The 19,890-nt window shown below is 35.7% G+C and overlaps 1 protein-coding gene across 1 annotated transcript in view; it reads right to left on the minus strand.

Moving 5' to 3' along the window:
- Positions 1–17,167, minus strand: part of MEI4 (meiotic double-stranded break formation protein 4) — a 199,485-nt gene extending 182,318 nt beyond the window's left edge. The window contains exon 1 of the mRNA XM_017506836.2: positions 16,928–17,167. Within this exon, the coding sequence (XP_017362325.1) occupies positions 16,928–17,159 (232 nt within the window). The 5' untranslated portion in view covers positions 17,160–17,167. The remainder of the gene's footprint in view (positions 1–16,927) is intronic.
- Between the last annotated feature and the right edge of the window lie 2,723 nt (positions 17,168–19,890).

Consider the following 19,890-nt stretch of genomic DNA (forward strand, 5'->3'; position numbering starts at 1 on the left):
AACTCCAAAGAGGAAGTACCATATCTGTTCTCCCAGTGTATTGCAAGTACTTAGCATGGTGCCAGGCACAAGGTGGATGCTCAGCAATTTCTACTAAATGAATGTTATAGCAATATTCTTTTTAAAAAGTATTATAAAAGCTCAGAGGTAAAAAGGATTATGTCACTGTGGAATCACATAAATTATTCTTCTCTTAAAAACTTACAAAAGTGTTTGAAAATATATACCCCAGGCAACCCAGAAACAAAAAAAATAAAAAAAAAAAAGCAAAAACCCTGTAACTGGTCAATTTTCAACCTAGAAATTAAATGCCTTTAATTTCATCATTAAATGAAATATTTGAAGGATGACATAATAACTCATCACATACCATAAGTATATGAACTAATTATAGGCTTGTTATGAAGACAAGAATTATTTACACACTGAAGTTTGGAGACGCATGTGATTCCATAGCTAACACTCTTTTTAAGTATAGTCTATCTGCTAATAAAGCCCAAATGACAATTCTGTAAGCACATTAGCAATATGGCCAAAAGCCGTATGCTTGATTCTGTAGACTCTGTTCTCTAGCATAGGAAGAAAAAACAAAAATATGCCTAATTCTAAAAAAGAAGCACAGCCAAAGAAAGCTGACTAGTCAATCATTACATTGCCCAATATGATTAAAACAGTAAAATCACAATTACTTTGGAACCAACCTAATATATTCTAGTGATTAGTAAAATGGAGAGCTCAAAGTCCATTTTCTGTAGATACCTAATTCAAGCAGAACACATTTTCACTGATTTTTACTATTGTGTTGGTCATAAAAATAAAGTCCATTCTCAGGGGTTTTACGGTTTTTATAACTAGTTAAAAACTAGTAAAACAACACAGCTTTGTATTATGGTGCATCCATCCATCACTCATTATAAAATCAGTGGTCTAGGAAATTAAATACACTTGACCAAAAAAGCAGAATAATCTCTTACCATTAAGAATTAAAATTAACACACATTTTTTTTCAGAAGAGAATAAACCAAACTAAATAGGTTCTGCATTACCAGAATAAATGATTTCACACAACTCACACTGCATTCTGTTTAATCATCAAGTCTATATTGGGTGTTACAATGGAAGGGCACTGACAAAAGGCTAAAAAGACTCAAATGATAAATAAAGGGTGGCTTCCTACCATCAGAAAACTCAGAAAACACAGGGCAACAACTGACTCTACTATAAGGCAAAAAGGCATTTCTGTTAAATAGAGGTCTGGTGATATGCTAGAGGGTCACAGACAAATTAGTTCAAACTAGGGAAGAACCAAAAAGATTTGATATTGTATGAGTGTTGAGAGATCAAGGAGCATTGGCGGGGGCGGTCTTTCATACCAGGAAGAAGCGCAGATAAGGGCACACATGCAGCAGCACAAGTAATGGTGTGGAGAAAGGAGAGCTGGAGAAGAGGTAATGCAGAGATAGAGATGTGGGGCTGAAAAAAGATTCTGGGTGTACAATAGAGAGGGCCTTGAATGCAATCAGCTCCTAGATCATGTAAAACCATTCACTGTTTAAAACGTGATCTTAATTAACACGTTTTTTTAAAATTCACTGAAGCTCCTTCTAATTTTGCAGACTAGATGCTACCTAGTTTATGAATTGCAAATAAAAAGCCAATTATATCTTTGAAATTAAACTTGTGGAAATGTTTTTCACAGTGACAATCATAAATTGTTGAAGAAAGAACAAAATGATGTTACAGTGTGTGAAATTTATGGGAAACTTCCCAAATTAGCGAGTATTCATTGTTTCAGATGTTTATATTATAAAGAAATAATAAAAATAATTCAGAATCAAATATCAGAGTATATTAAAACGAACTGACATGTTATAGGCTATGTTGTTATTTGCTTTACTTTTTAACTTTTAAGTTCAAGTGCAGCTTTGTTACATAAGTAAACTTGGGTCATGGAGTTTGCTGTATAGATAATTTCATCACAGGAGCAAAGACATGGAATCAATATAAATGGCCCTCAATGATAAACTGGATAAAGAAAATGTGATACATATACACCATGGACTACTGTGCAGCCATACAAAAGAAGGAGATCATGTCTTTTGTAGGGACATGGATGGAGCTAGAGGCCATTATCCTTAGCACACTAAGACAGGAAGAGAAAACCAATACCACATACTCTTACTTCTAAGTAGGAGCTAAATGGCAAGAACACATAAGACATAATCTTAACTACATGAGAAAAAAATTATAGAGGCAAAAGGGTGGCAGACAACCTATTATGGGGGCTCCTGAAACAGCCAAGTAGACATGATGTTTAACAGATGACAGAAAATACAAAGCTCATTGTGGGAGGGAAATAACACTGAAAATTACATAATTGGTAAATCAGAACAAAAGAATAGCAATCATATTAGAGCTTTTTATAACAATGTAGCCACGGAAAAGAGAATGAAAATTAAGTTCCATTAATGTCACTTAGAGAATAACTGAACACAATAGCACGTGAATTCCTACATTTTCTGAACAATTTATTCCTAAGAAAAGCAGACCACCAGATCTGTAACACACTGTAAAAATCTTTCACTTTTGATTCTGGACTAAAATTAGACAATGTGGCCATGATGCCCATCATTCTTACTGAAAAAAAATACTCACATAACACTCTTAAATATTTGTCCTACCCTCTTCCACGACCTAATCCACCTAATAGCTACAGATTCAGTTGTTTGTAAGACAGAATTAAACAATTCTCAATTCCTAAAAAAAAAAAAAAAATTATTAGGTTCTTCTGCTGCTAAGGAATTAATGAACTTCCCATCAGATTATCAAGGCCAAGGGGAAAGAAAACTAGTATTTCTTTGTTGCCTATGTGACAGGAAGCAGTGTGTGAAGCATTCCTCATTAATCCTTCATCATAAGCTCCTCATTACCCAAATCACTGTCTTCCTCATTTTTCAGAGAAGGATAGTGAGTATCATGGAGGTAAGCAACTTGCTCAAAAGAAGTTAGCTAACATTGGCAGAGCTAATATTCAAGTTCAGACACATCTGACTCTAAAAGCCATGCTCCTTCCAATAAGCACTCTGTCTCTAAGAATTTGTCTTCAGCAACCTTTCTGTTCCATCAATAATGCTTCTTCTCTCTGCTCGTTCTTTCTTCATTAATTTATACAAGCTTATTCCTAAATTAATTACTGAGCACCTACTGGATGCTAAATGTTGACTATGATCATTCATTAGTGTCTATAAGTGTTTTATATTAAGCATGGCATTGTAAGCCTTGCCCTTTTCCTTATTCAAATCTATTGTCAGAATGGTTGTTACAATCACACCACTTCTATTTATTTCCAAGATGCATTCTAGTAAACATATAAATCCATGATACTCATGCCATAAAAATTATGTATGTACTACCTTCTGTAAATATAAAAATCCTCATTAGCTGGGGGGAAAAAAGCATGTACTACAGAACTATCTAAAAGATAATATCCTAATTAAATAAATTTAACATCTGGGAACTGTTGGAAAAGTTGTTTATTAACAGTATTAATATTAAAATTTGTGAATTAAGACAATGCTGCCACAAGATTTTCGAGTAATTTTAACTAAAAACTATGCAGTTATGTTCATCTGTGTGAATATATAAATAAACTAAGTATCCTTTAATTAAACATTTACTTGTAAATTCTGCAATAAAAAGCACCTCTACATCAATTGATACAGGGTTTCTTGCAAAAGTTCAGCATAGTACCAATAATATTTCATAGCCAGCTTATCTAAGAAGTCATCTACAAGGTGTATCAATGGAAGTAATGACACTTACCCTTTCTGAAAAGGCATTTTAACTAATCATGGGCTTCTGAGTATTCCTACTAATTTAAGGACCCTTAACAGCATAGAAATCATGGAACTATCATAAAGAGTTTCATTTCGAAAGTATACCCCACATGCTCAATAACCTACATATGATAACAAGAGGTAATACTGAAGGAAAAGCATAAATGCAACTATTTCTAATTTTTAAAATATGTATCTTATAATACTACTTTTAGGATAAAAGAAACTGTCTACTTCTACTAGTTACCTTTACAAATGAAAAAAAAAAAGGGGTTAGAATCAATGCTAGCCTCATTTTACAGTTGCTCAGTATTCACCCAAGGGAATTGGAGATTCCCTCCAAGAGCCCAACTCCAAATGCAGCCATGCCAGCAGCACTTCCCAATATGCACAGAGACAACTCCAGCTGCCCACAGAACCACCACCCCATTCACCATTGTCATTCATGCTCTCAAATCTCTCAGATTCATGTAGGAAAATATAGTCAGATGCATCCCCCAAAAAGGTCCATGTCAGAAAAGTCCACATCAATTCCTTCCATTCTTTCTTTCTTTCTGGCTTTATAAAGTACAAGTGACAAATAAACACTATATATATTTTCGGCGTATAAGGTCACACTTCTAATACTACTTTTGAGGGTAGAAGAAACTGTCTATTTCTACTAGTTACCTTCACACAAATAAAGGTGGGGGGGGGGTTGGAATCAATGCTAGCTCTCATTTTACAGTTGCTCAGTGTTCACTCAAGAGAGTTGGAGATTCCCTCCAAGAGCCAGACTTCAACCCAGCAATGCCAACAGCACTTCCAAATGTGCACAGAGGCAAGCCCATGTAGGCTGTGATATTCAAATACACCTTGTGAAATAATTAAATCAAGCCAATTAACATATATATCATCTTACATACTTAGGATTTTCTGTGGTAAGGCCATTCAATATCTACTCTTTGCAATTTTCATGGATATGGAACATTATAGCTAACTACAGTTACTATACTGCACAATAGATCACCAGAATTTCTTCATCCTAACTGAAACCCTTTGACCCTTTGAACAATCTCTCTCTATTCTCCCCCAACTATCAGCTCCTGAAAGACAAATATGGCATCATCTTGCTTATATGTGGAATCTAAAAAAGCTGACTTCATAGAAGTAGAAAATAGAATGGTGGTTCCATTCTTTCTAATAAATAACTGTAGTGCACTTCAGAGAGTATCCCAGTAAAACAGAGTGACTAAAATTAGGTGATATTAATAATAAAAACTGCCAATGAGGGCATTTAGGTTGACTATAGAAAAACTAAAATTTTACCCTAAACCAGTGGTTCTCAATCTCAGTTGTATTTTGAAATAACCTAAGGACTATGAAAGAATGATATGTCAGTCCAAACTCCAGATATTCTGATGTAATTGGTCTTGGGTACAACTCAGGTATCAAGACATATAACAGTTCCCCAGATGACTGTAACATAGAGCTAGGGTTTGGAGTCACTGCCTAGAACTCTACCCTTAAGTCTACCAATACAAAAGAGGCAAAGGCTTTCAGAAAGTGTTTTAAATAACAAAAATAATTTTTTAAACTAATGTTATAAATCAAATTAATGACACTTTATTGTTCATGCCTATGGAAGCTCCTCAGCACCACTACAGGCCTACAGGAATCCAGGTACAAAAGGCCTGGACTCACAGTATTTACTGTTAAAAAGGTTAAATGAACAACTAAGTTTGCTGTCACTGTGTTCACCATCACAGAAAACTGTACATGGGCAAGGCACTTCTTTAAAAAGAAGTTTCAGAGGGACGAGAAAAGTACAAATCACCAAGGCACACATCTTCAGGTCCAGCCCCCACTGTATCTCTCACCCTAGCAGACAACAGAGATTTGCACAGCCACACAAAGCATGGACTTGGCCTACTTTGAACTGATTTCTGCTCAGAAGACAAATAGGATAAGATGCCCTATGGTTCACAGAATAAAAAATAAACAGATGAGAATAAACACTCCCTGAAAACACACAGGTGTAAATAACACTGGAGTTATTAAAAACACAGTTATTAATGCATTTAGGTATTAAAATGTGCAAAATGCTATATAATTTGTATAAACTGGGAAAAGGTCATTCTGTCAAAAATACTATTTTACAGAAAGAAATGAATTATGCTAATTCCAGGGGAAAAGATATTTGTTAGTGGAATATCAAAGGCTGAGAGGGAGGTGCCTAAATTCTGCATATTCTGTTTATTGATAAATTAGAAAATTTCAAGTACTATAAAAAGCATGCATAAGGATCAGAAGCATTATTTTTACCAGTTACCTTTTCACCAACTGGTATTTGTTAAACTGATGGAAAATGTAATTTATAATTAACATAGAAAATTATGTTAGGACATAATATCATGTAACTATAAACGTAATTTATAATTAAGATAGAAAAACTTGCCTTACTTCATGAAAATAATTTCTGCTGCTTTATATTTACAAGCCTAGTCAGAGATGATCATTTTAAATTTCAAGCCCAGAAACATCTTTGAGAAACTACTGGGATCTCATGGAATCCAGCACCACAAGAGAATACAAAGGTAACATAATCTTTGTTCTTCAAATGATGCACTAATTTTTAAAAGTAATGAGGAATTTTTAGAGCTCAGCTTTTGAAAACATAAGAAACGGCTTTCTCTGGATGCAATCCTTTCTTGTGGACTTTGAAGCACAAATATTAGCTTACATGGTCTGAATGTATTAATGTATAATACATTAATGTATTATAATAATGTATAAATGAGAGAAATGAATATTTCTCTCCTAATATGAGAAAATAGAGAAAGCCCAAAAATAAGAAAAAATATTTATTACCAAATAATTAAGGATTCTATAGGGGCAGAAAAGGTGTCATATCTTTCCAAACCCTTTATAAGGGTCATGATCAATAGTCCTGTACCAAAAGATAGGTGTATTAGTCTGTTTGTGTTGCTATAAAGAAATACCTGAAACAGGATAATTTATAAAGAAAATAGGCTTACTTGGCTCATGTTTCTGCAGGTTACATAAGAAACACAGTGCTGGAATCTGCTTCTGTTGAGGGCCTTAGCAAGTTTACAGTCATGGTAGCAGGCGAAAGAGAGGCAGAGTGTCATGCGTCAAGAACAGGAGCAAGAGAGAGGCAAGGTGTCACACTCTTTTAAACAACCAAATCTCACATGAACTCAGAGCAAGAACTCATTCTTCATTGAGAGAAGGACATAATATCATTCATGAGTGATCTGCTACCATGACCCAAGCACCTCCCACTAGGCCCCACCTTCAACACTGGGAAACACATTTCAACATGAAATAGCCTGTATAAGCATGGTGCCAGCATCTGCCTAGCTTCTGGTGAGGCCTCAGGAAGCTTATAATCATGGCAGAAAGCAGGGAGCCAGTGTGTCACATGATGAGTCAGGGAGCAAGAGAGAGAGAAGTGCCAGTTTCTTTTACACATCCAGATCTCACATGAACTCATAGAGAACTCACTCATTACCATCAGGACAGCACCAAATTATTCTTGAGGGATCCATTCCGATGACCCAAACATCTACCACTAGGCCCATCTCCAACACCGAAGGTCACATTTTAACATAAGATTTGAAGGTGGTGAAACACCCAAAACATATCAACAGGTTAATAGAAGAAAAAGATAACATTTATTTAATCAAAGTTTTACATGATATGGGAGGCTATGGAATTGAAAACCGAAAGATTCATGAAAAATTGTCTGTTTTATGCTTAGGTTTGGGTTAGAAGGGACAGCCATATAAAAATGTAATTGAACAAAAATGATATGACTTAATGGTAATAGTCAAAGAGGGGAAACCCTGTAAGGCCTGTCTGTTTGGGTACTTCTTGGCCTCTCTGTATGTCATTCATTCCTTGTGGGCACAGGGCAGGACCTCTTCTGAAAAAAGTGTCTTATAATCTACTTTCAGACAAGGTAGGGGGGAGAATTTCCTATGGTCAGCTCTTACACAGAAAGGCAGAAAAAGGTTAATGTTTCTAGGTTTTTAGCTCTAGTTTTTGCAGAAAGGGGTTCTAGTTTCTATGACCTGCCTTGGGGAAAAATAATTCTAGTTTCTATGGCCTGCCTTGGGGAGAAAGGGGAATAGGAGAAAGAAGGGAAGAAGGTCAGAAAGAGACTTTGCTTCTGAGGCCCTTTGTGTTCCTCAGTTTGAAGTACTCAGCATACCAAAGCACCACACTTTAGGGTATCATCTTCTGAGTCCACAAAAATGTGAAACAATGGATCTGCTCAATGACTGAAAGCAGGTCACAACACCTCAATGTCTACTTCACAGCACACACATTCCTCAACAGTGGTATTCTCTCACATATTTAATTACCAAGTCAATGCTAATAAATGCCCACACACAATTTAAATTTAAAATTCATGTAAACAATGTTTCTGTAACAGGAGATTCATGGGAAAAGACCACCATTGACTTGTAATATAAGAAAAATGTAATAATTCCCCTTCCTGTGATGAGTGGGTGCTACCACCCAAATCACAAATGTGGATCCCACATACACAGTGGGCCTCCTTCTACAGATATTCATTCCCAAGTGTTATACTTCTCTGCTGGTTTTGTACCACTTTTATTGATACATGTGCTTTGTCTGCATATTCTATTGAGGAATTCATTCAAATTCATGTTATATCAAGATTACTGTTTTAGCTTTCAGTATGACTCAGCACATAATGCAAGTATGTGTGATATTACTTTTAAACTTTATTTACAAGTAAAAAGTGTGTTGCCTACATATTGGCATTCATTTGTGCAATACATTTCTTTTTAGCTATGTCACTTCATGTGCTTTTCTATGGATTGATATTATAATTAGAATTTAAGGTTTTTACTGGTTTCCAGTATACAATGCAGTGAATTCCCTATCCAAAATGTTTCCCCTACACTATGTCTTTAAAATTATTTGAAGTTTCTATAAGAAAAAAGATGTATTCCCCTGCAAAAAATATATATATATATTTTACATAACTCACATATGAGTGCTTATTAAGAACAAAGGAAAGCAGTAAGATGAAGAAGAAGAGGGAATGAGTTCTTCAACACCCAATCATTAGATCCCTATTATGTTTATATACATATTGCACTGAACAGTATCAAACATAGTTGTTAGGGTCATTTTAGAACTACTATTTTTCTGTTGTTGTTGGTTCGTTTCCTTTCATATCTGCCACTCCGCTCAGTGAGGCTCTTAATAAACATTTATTCTTTGGTGACCAGGAGCCAAATGTCAATTGCTACGGAGAAATCTTTCAAAGCTGGCCTACAAATCCCTCTTAATTTGCTGCACTCAGGTGTTTTGAATAGGGAATGATTACCTTTCTATTGACTCTTTTCTGGTAAAATTCTTTCTTATGCTCCCTGAATATGTTTCACTTGTTTAAACCAGTAATTCTCAAACTCCAGTATTCATCAGAATCACCTGGGGGGAGGGCCTGTTAAGCCACAAACTGCTGAGCCCCACTTAGAGTTTCTGATTCTTAATTGAATCAGAAATCGTGGGCTCTGAGAATTTGCATTTCTAACAACTTCCCACCTGATCCTCATGCAGCTTGTGGTGACCTCACTGATCTAATGAACTACCTTAAAGTACTGAAAGTCATTTTTCTAGAATTCTATAGGAATCTCACTCCATTTACTATATATTTAGCCTTTTAGATAACGTATTTTCCTCATTTCCTTATCCATAATCAAGGCAAGAGGTGAAGACGACTTCTCAGACAAGAGTTGCAGCAGCATGGAAAGAAATTCAAGAATGAAAATCAAAAGGCAGTTGAAAAAAGAAACAATGGGGCCAGGAGACAGATTTCTGAATAAAAGGCACTGGGGGAGAAGTGGGAGAAGAAAATAAACTTTAAAGAACAGGCCCTAGAAGACCTGTCAGAAATGAATTCGGCAAAAACACAGATAAAGGGGCATCTACTCCTACCTTCAGAAAAGTCTCAGAAAAAGAAATGCTGACATATTCTTGAGATCCAGGATGAGTCTTTCCACTTGGGCTCTGCAGTTCTATGTTTAAGACGGTGAGCCACCAATGATTCTTTTGTTATCCTCTTCCTTCTGTATCGTCTACTTTTCTTTCTCTGCTGGTTCCTTCCCAAAGTACCAGCAAGCTGTCCTTCCATCTCTACCAACCTCTTTTTCTTCCCTGCACAGCCAAGCCCCGCCCCTCTCCGCCCCGCTCCGCGCCGCTGCGCACCGCGCCGCCTGCACCGCCACGCACCTCCACGCACCGCCCAGCACCGCCCCACATCGCCTACACACAGTCTCTTGCTAGTCAAATAGTGGTTCTCAGACCAGCAGCATCAATATGACCTGGAATCGTATCTGAGATGCAGAATCTCAGGCTTACCCCATTTATCCCGTTTATCTAATTTCCTTTTCTATTTGACAATGGGATTGATATCATACTATACATTTTTCCAGCCTAAAGTCCAGAACTATCTACCTGAATTTATTCACTGAATATTAAATTTATACTAAAAAATAAATTTCAAGATTTCTAGGATCCATATTAAATCCAGAATCCTCGTGGTACATTTGGATTTCTAGCAGAATCTTAACATTCAAAAACAGATAAATAGGACATTTAAAAGACAAATAAAACCTGTCAAAAAAAATAAAAGTAATCCTAAACATAAAGATGATTGCAATTTGCTATAGCATTAAGCTATTGCCAAAAAAAAAAAAAAAAATCACATTAAGCAAAGACCTAGGAATGCAAAAGTACTTTAAATGGTTTTAGCCTTTTGTTGCACTGATGAGAAGCTAACATTGTCATTCTTCATTTGTCCGGTTCTTATTAAACTACTTATAAACATATGTGGCTCTCTTAAAGTCAGAAGCCCTAATACCCTCCTTTACTGGGTCTTGTTCCTAAATTCAGGATCTTGCTCTCTGTATTCTACGTCCACTGTTACAGGGGCTTGGCAGATATCTAGAAACTACAGATTAGCAAGGCCATTTTGTTCCTGGTATGAGCACTCACATAGACCATTTCTAAACTTATTTATTCACCAAATAACCACCAACCATGACAGGAACTGTGCTAACTATAGAAATACAGTGCACCTAAAGTAAAATAAATAAATAAAAAATAATAATAAAAGAAATACAGTGGGATGAAAATAGTCTCTGAAGCATATAGTTTGGGTCTCACAGGGAAGACAGACTGCTTAAACAATTAAAATTTAGCTCACATATACTAAAGTACAGAATATTATGGGGACCCACATCAGGAGAACCTAATCTAGCCTAAGGAAATAGTAAAGACAAAAGCAATATTGAAACTGGATCAGAAAACGAAGAATAGTACATAGCCAGACCAAAAGGAGGGGGAGAACATATCCTACAAAGAGAATATGGGTAAAAGCCTGGAGTTGAGCAAGAAGGTCCACTCAAGTAAGTGAAGGAAACTTAGTAGGTCTCAGTGTAGAATGTGTAAGATGTGGTGGTGACAGGCTGGGTGGGAGAAGTAAGCACCAAATTCTGGAGAAGTCTGTAGTCCAGTTTAGGGCCTTTGGATTATATCTGAAATAAGATAACTTGAGACTAGACTGCAATTTAGACTAGAAAGGGGCAAAGGCTACAACTAAAGGCATGCCAGTCTCATTGGGATAAATTAAGTAAGCCAAGGAAGTGGCATCAGGAGTGGAGAGAAATGCAGAGATTCCAGAGATACATAGAAAGTAGAGTCTACCTAACTTGAGCATTACCTGGACTTCTAATATACCTTCCTGGAACCCAGTTTAGGCAAAGAAAATGATTGTATAATACGATGAGATTTAGAACCAAGTACTAGGAACAGATTTGGAGGTATAATGAGTTATCTTAGGAATGCTACATACTGTAGAATGCCCTAACTTAAGCCTAGCCTCTGAAGCACTGTTGCTTTTTCAGCCCCAGTTTCTCATGCCATTATTTGGCCCTTCTAACTCCTAATCTCTACACATCATCCCTACCAGCGTCAGCTCCTGTTATGATAATTAAAATGTTTACATTTATAAAATATTGCCTTGTCATTATTAAAGCCATTTGATATTCTGAGATTTTTAATTTATTTGTATGTTGACTGTCTCTAATATCCAAAGATTAATTGAATTTTATATAATGAGTAAAACATGTCTAATGTATAATTATAAATTTACTTTAAATTATTATAGAGCCTCTCAGAATCTCTATCAAATTAAAGATACATCTTCTTATGTTTATGTGTATTATTCCTGTATGTTTTAAATCAATTACAATTTTAAACTTCCATCATTATTGTATTAGACAATTTATATTATGAAAGCTTATATGGAAACTGAGAAAGAAATCCTTATGCATTCAATTTTCACACTCTTTCAGCATCTGTAAAACAGTGAATGCCCCAACTTACAAATGCTGAGCTCCACGGTTTTGTCGGTAAGTCAGTTATTTGCAATGTTTCCTCAGTACATGGTCTGGAACAGGGTGAGAACAAAGAGGTGAAGCAGAGGCCAACATGGGTGGGACCGGGAAAAGAGTCATCAGAAAACTAAGGCAAGCTCCATCCTGGATCTGTCAGGATGAAGATGGGGCTGCTGCAATATCTGGCCCCTGTTCTGTCCTCTTGTCACCACCAGTCTAGCAAAAAACTGTTTCCTGAATTCATGCGTACACCAGATGAGAAAGTAAGAACTGGGGAGGCAGTAGAGCAGTGAGAATTCAGTCCTCAGACTATAAGGCAGAAAAGAGAAGTGAGGGGACCAACTTGAGCAATGTGAGCTCGAGGATCAGGAAGCTTCCAAAGCCATCTGGCTGGACTGGTTATTTCTCAGGACCCAAAACTTAGAACTGAATTCAACCATAATTACTTATACTGCTTAGCATACTGCCCTCCACCTCTATTACCCTAATCTCTCTATACAATTGCCCTGTACTTAATGAACATTTACTAAATATACATTTATATCAATGAATTAACTTAGTTTGATTTTTTCCCGCTTTCTTTTCACTCTAGCCAATTGCTCATCCAGTAGCCTATCTATGATTTATGAATGCATTAACTAAAGTTGTAGGCAAAAAGGCACAAACCTGACACTTCATCCATCCACTTCTCTCCTTTGAATATCACATGACCATGTAGTATAATAGCAACTGTCCAGATTCCCCCTGCCCCACCCACAAGCACTCTCAAATTTTAATCCTAAATCTGCCCACAGAAGTTCTATGCTATTTTTCCCATTAACAAAGGCCTGCTCTTGTCATTATAAACCCTTCAATCCTTAGTCCAGTTTAGAAATAGCCACTAACATCTTCCTGGCTAGTCTCTGGGCTGTGAATCTTTCTCATCTACCTTTTCAGACCTAGGCTAAATCCTTGACAACATTAAGAGTCCCTTTTTAAAAGGAGGCTGTTGTAGTGTCAATGAAATTAATTTAAAGAAATTGATAAAAATAAATTTAAAAAGAGGTTCAATAAAATAAAATATATGTAATCTTTTATAAAGAAAAAGAGCATAACTTTTCACTGTTATTTTTTTCTCCCATAGACCAGGATGATGATTAACTGTGCCTGCCACACATCACCAAAAAGATTTTGAGAAATGTGTCGCTGGATATGTAGAATCCTTTTTCTTCCTTCCTTCCTTCCTTCCTTTCTTCCTTCCTTCCTTTCTTCCTTCCTTCCTTCTTTCCTTTCTTTTGTTTTTCATTCTTTCATTACATAAATTACTAAAGAGCATTTAAGTAAAATGAAAATGTGGCATAATTCAATAATCAAGCTCTATTCATCCCTTGGCTATATAGTCTCATCCCCTAGTAAATATAATAAAGAGGTACACTCATTAAGAAGCTGTAGAAAAAAAAGAATATCGAAATAGTTGAGTTCCTGAAATGCTGTATAAAAAGCATATCATACTTTTTTGTTTGTTTATTTTGCCATTTACACTTTGCTTTATTTAATTTTGGGTTGCTTGGTGGCTTCAATGAATAGTCAATGCTGTAAACTGAGTTCCCCAGCCACACAATCTGTCAAGAATCATTTAATTCAACATTTATTGAGTACCTGCTATCTCTAAACACTCAACAACAGTTGCACATATAAAGCAACTAAAAATTCTAGCAAAAAAATATTTAATAATTTAAATATACCTGTGATATAATTCTGACTTTCAGGTATGGAGTTTTCTTAGAGGAAGGCATGCCACTATTTCATGTCATCCTTACATAGCTGCCACGTTCTTCATTTATTTTCTTGTCACTGTATGCTCCACTTTTGTATATTTTTTCTCTCCCCTTTAATAATTACTCCATTTATCTAAATCTATTCATGTATTCCTCATTTTCTAAATTTAAGGTAACAGATAGAGAAACAGATTACTTCCAAACATCTGCACAGAAACATTGTACCTGCAGCTCCTGCCATGAGTAAAATTGACTTTATATGATTGTTGAAAAGTTTTCTCACAGGCACTATAACTGAGAGTGTTCAGCATAAAAGCAAGTTATCACGACTAGGTTCCTCCTAGTAGGCACACTCATGTTACAAAAACATAACATGCACACTATATCAGCATTATGAACAGACCCTTGGTTAGTAAACAAGAGTTGTGATATCACGGATGTTTATGATAGTCATAGTTTAAGATTCCTGGAAATTTTAACATTTGAGACATTATATTAATTGCATAACTCCAAAGGAAATAAATGAAGAAAAATTGACTATGTTTGCCATTCATTCACTGGATACACTCAAAGAGCCCATTACCAAAAGGACTCTACTGGATTTTCATGATAATTCCCAAAACTAAAGTCTCCGATTACCCAGAGCATGTATGTGCGCCCTACACCTGCACACTATTAATGTGAAAACGCCTCATCTTCCTCTGCTACCCCTGGAATATTGGAATCTGCAGGCTTCCAACCCCCAATCATGGCTCTGTTCAGTTTGAGTCTCATCTACACCTATCACTTCACTATTCCTTAAATCCAACAAATCCATCCTAAGTCTGCATCTGTAGTTCCAGCCTGCTCATCATCTCTGACCATATTTCTATCTTCCTTCTAGGTAATCCATATTCCAGGAATTAGCCTACACTCAGACAAACTTGGTATCAACCTTTTATCCTATAAGTTTATTTCTGTGTTCACCATCTGAATTCAAAGTAGCACAATCTAGTTAGTAGACTAGGAGGGAAACCCTATTTAGGTATTTAGGTATTATCCTAAATACTTCTATCCCCCTTAACCAGTCTCTGAAGCCATTCATAAATGTCTACAGAAGTGTCTACTCTGAAATCATTCATACATGTCTGCCCTTTTTGTTCTCACTATCACAAATCTAGTTCAACTCACTATTCCTCATGTGGGCTTTGGTCAAAACTTTAAAAACTAGTCTCCCTGCTTCGAATCACCACTATAGCCAAAACATCCTCTATGTTCCTTCTTCATTGGATGAATATTTGCTGAGTACCTTCTATGTGTCAGACTTTGAGCTGGGCAATAAGTAAAGAGACCTAAAAAAATGAAAGGTCTCTCCTCCATGAACTTAAGCTCTAGTTCAGGAGATAAACCTGCAACCAAGTAAATAAACAAATAAGTAAATACTACACAGGAGGTGCTTCTGCAGGGAATAACCAGTGGGAGTCCACTGGAGAGGTCAGGGAATATGTCACTGAGAAGGTGTCACTTAGAATAAGACCTAAGAAGGAGACCAGTCCCAAAGAGTCAAAGAGAAGAACCACGGAAGAGGGGTCTATGGCAATAAAGAGATTTCAAGGGCTGGAAGGAAGGCCATGTTGATTAGAGCCTAGCTCATAATGGTGAGAGTGTGTGAGAAGAGGTGTGAGAGGTGAGTAGAGCTGAAATCACCCACAGCATTTTGGGCCGCTCTCAGAAGTCTGAATCTAATGTGAACACTAATTAGAAGCCAGGAAAGAATTTTATGCAAAGGAGTAACACTGCATGATTTATGTTTTTTTGTTTTAACTTGCCAGAATTATGTTTCCCAATCATGAATGTCAATCTTCTGCTTCAAAAAAGCCCAGTGGCTCCTGATTAATGGGGTGACCACATATTCTAGTTTGCTCAAGTAAACCCACGTTTGCCCCTGTGTTCCCAGTGTAATTATTAATAGATGCTTCCTTTCACCCTCACAAGGGTCCTAGTAAAAACCGTAAATTGCATGGTCAACTTACTGATAAGTAATACAGTAAAATATTCCTTAGGTTGACATTCAAGGCCCCTCTGAATCCATTCCCAAACTCCCTCTCTACCTTTCTCCCCCATGACATCTCTGCCTTACAAGTGTTTTGGTCATTCTGAAATGGAATGGTGGCAATATTCTGAATATACTATGTATTTCTCTACTCCTGTGGCTTTGCTCATGCTCCTGCATCTTACTAGATGGTCTGTAACCATTTCACTGACAAGTGGACAGAACTTTGAGACCCGGAAGTAAAAAGCCTTCCCAGAAACTAGGCAGAAGGTATAATTTTCTCCTCTGTATTTTGTCAGTCTCTCTATTACAGTATGTATCACAAAAAGGTTAATTATTCATTCGTCTGGTATCTCTGCTAGAATGGAAGATAGTAGCAAGGACAGCACCTCCTTCTATGTGTTTTGGGGTTCTTATCACCCACACATCCCTGGCCCATAGCTGGTATTTCACATTGAACTGCTAGATTAACTACTGAATATAAAAGCAAAATAAAATGTATAGTAAAATAATAAAGTTGAACAATGATATTTTAAAAGACCTTATTACCTTCACATCTATACTATTTCCATTCTCTAACTTCATTCCAAAGTCAAATGTAGCCCCATTCATTTGAAAGTGGCAATAAAATTTTAATGAATGACCAGAAGTTAAAAAAAAGAAAAAAAAATTATAAGGCTAGAAGAAGATGTTAAGCTTTCATGCAAACTAAAAATTTTCATGTTTTGGTAATACATTTCTAAATAATCAGAATAGAATAATTTTTATTATTCTATTCTAATTATTTGAATAATTAGATATTATTGTTAGCTGAAATAAAACAGTTTGACATAGTACCAAAAGGCGATTTTATATACTCACCACTCTTAAAAAATCCTGAACAAATCCTGCTCATAAGAAGTTTTTGACGTAATTGTAAAACTTCAGCTTCCAAGACTTCAACTTTTGATCTCCATTTCAACGACTCTTCTGACAGCAGCATAGCAAGGTGCTCTGTGTATTCTCTGCTGCTTTTGTCTGCTGGTTTTGAGCGGATAATTGCCAAGGCCAGAGCTAGCTTTGAAGTTCTCAAATACCATTTCTGAACATCCATCCTGGCTTTCGTCCCTATCATTTAATAAGAAAAAAGTTATAGAATTCTTTTTAACTTGTGCAGTGCATTTCATTTGCTTAAAATTGATTTTGTAGAGTAACACTAATTAATAAGTTTATAATAAAACTTGACACCAAGTAACAGAAAAAAATTCAGGGATTGAAAACAGTATGAGAAAACTATGCAGAAGAAAAATGCACACACACATGCATATTAAATATATTAAGATTCAGTAGTAGGTTTAGACAATTTGACAACTTCTTGGGGTGGAAAAAACACACATTAATTCATTTAGTTGTTTCTAACCAGAGACATACATCAGAATCTCTAAGGGAGCTTTTAAAATATATTCCCTCAAAATTCTGATTCAGCAAATCTTGGGCATTATATTTTGAAATATATTTTATATTTTGAAGGCTTTTATATTTTGAAAAGAGTCCAATTAATAACAAGAACCATTAAATTCAATCATCTATGTATAAATTTAAGTCCTTCCTTTCCTCCAACCCATTCTGTTAAATCTTGCATTCTGTGCCTGCTATTCCTGCCTCTAGCCAGCCCTCTCCAATCTATAAGGAGAACAATATTTTTAAATATTTGCATCATTTAAGTTGGGAGTCCATTCTTATTTTTTACTTCCAAAAATTTTCAATCATCACTGTGAGCATACTTTTCCAAACCAACGATGTGTCACAGTCTTAAAATATAAACATACTTATGAAGACCATATGACAGACCACAGCATACACTGGCTTAATACCATCCCTACTGAAGTATAAGCCCCTTGTGGCCTCTGCCAGGCTTTATTAGATTATCTTGAGAGTTGTGTACATAAAATGTGCTAAATAAAAATGTTTAATGAAGATCTAAAAGTAAGATGACCCAGAATATTCAGGACTTTCAGTTGCCCCACCTATCCTATCAACACAATTTCAGATTCTTCACCTTACATTTCAAACATTATTTCCTTTCATTTTCCTAGCCTATCTTTCCATTATGGTTGGATCACATTCAACCAAACAGCTACTGCCCAAGTGTACTCCTGTACATATCTCTGCTCATAAATTTTCCACTCCTGTGATGCCCTGATTTTCTTATATAGCTGCCCAAGCCTTGACTGCACACCCTTTAAAGAACAACTCATATACCACCATGTAAAATCTTCTCAGGTCTTTTCCCACCCACAGCAATGTGTAACTATCTGATATCCTGTAATTTGGCACTGAAAATGTACAATCTAACAAACAGCTTAATGCTATTAAATTATAATTAGCAATGAACACAAAAATCTGTGTAAAATATGTTCACAGCATTATTGTTAATATTGAAACTGGACTGACAAATAGTTAAATTAATAACAGTATGACTATACAAATGAATATTAATTAGCCATTAAAATTAGATTTTCAGCAATTTTTTATTAGCCTGTAAAAGTGTTAAGTACAACAAATGAGGACATGAAAATATATGTACAGAAGGACCCTAGTTACATGAAAAATGGGTAATACAAAAAAGTAAATAAAATATATCTCTAACTATAGAATTATTGGTGATTTTTATCCTCATCTTCATTTCTTTGCTATTTTTCTAATTTTTTGCAATGAACATACATCAAAGAAACTAGATTTCCAAAATCAAAGTACACAGCTTTGTATTTTCACAGCTGTTGACTACTCCAATGACTAGGTACTGTTAAGATGAACAAACTAATTAGAATTATAGCTCCACTTATTTTAGCTTTCTCAACAACCATTTTACGCCCTGGATCATCCTCCATCTGTTGTCTGTGATGGGAGCAGTAGACTCTGACATTCATTACTCTCAGAAAAGTACCCTATGTGCACAGCACAAACATATGGTTTTTGAGACCCTCATCAAGAAGTCAGTCTGCTAATGTATAAAATCATACTGATTTTTTAAAAAGTTACTTATTCAAAGGTGGTTCATTTAGAAAAGAATCTCTTATTCAATATAAATAGTGGGATTCCAGGCCAAAAGAAAAAAAAAAAAAAAACTAGAAAAAACAGTTTATTAGCACAAGAGGACAAAGTTCTCTGGATAATAAAAAACACAGCAAATTCCCTGTCATCCTGTAGAGATATTTAATTAACTGATTTAAGCAACCTGATTTATTAAATGTTCTAATTTTTAAGTTGCTGCATATGGTTTGTTAATAGTGTTAAAATCAGGCTGAATATCTGCCATCAGAAAGAAAGACCAAATTATAAAATTCTTCTGGATTATAACTATATCAAGGTCAGGGTCATTTGTCTGAACATTAATTAGATTTGTATTACAAATGAAAAGAAATAATTGCTAATAAAGAGGTTTGGCACAGGCTTATAGGATATAAACCACACATAAAACACATGCAGAACTACAACACACAACCAAACAAAACCAGGTTTTTAAAACTGCTTCTTCATGTTTGTGTGTGTGTGTTTATAAATGTATGCCTTCTTAATTTTAGAACAGCATTCCTATCCTCAAAGTATCATTGGCAAAATAAAGATAATTCTGTTTCCGCTAATGTTTCACGGAAGAAAAATGAACTTCTGTGGCATAAAAAGGAAGATATATTTGGCCTTTGTCCCCAGTTTCTGACACAAACCTCCTAAATCCCTTAGAATTTCCTGAGGTAGCTGGTGGCAGGCCCCTAGAAAGCTTCAGGATAGGAACTAGTTGCTAGAAAGATCAAACCATAATTAAAAACTTGGAGCTTTCAGTCCCA

The sequence above is a fragment of the Cebus imitator genome, unplaced genomic scaffold (genome assembly GCF_001604975.1).
Source record: "Cebus imitator isolate Cc_AM_T3 unplaced genomic scaffold, Cebus_imitator-1.0 Scaffold363, whole genome shotgun sequence".
Classification (NCBI taxonomy): Eukaryota; Metazoa; Chordata; class Mammalia; order Primates; family Cebidae; genus Cebus; species Cebus imitator.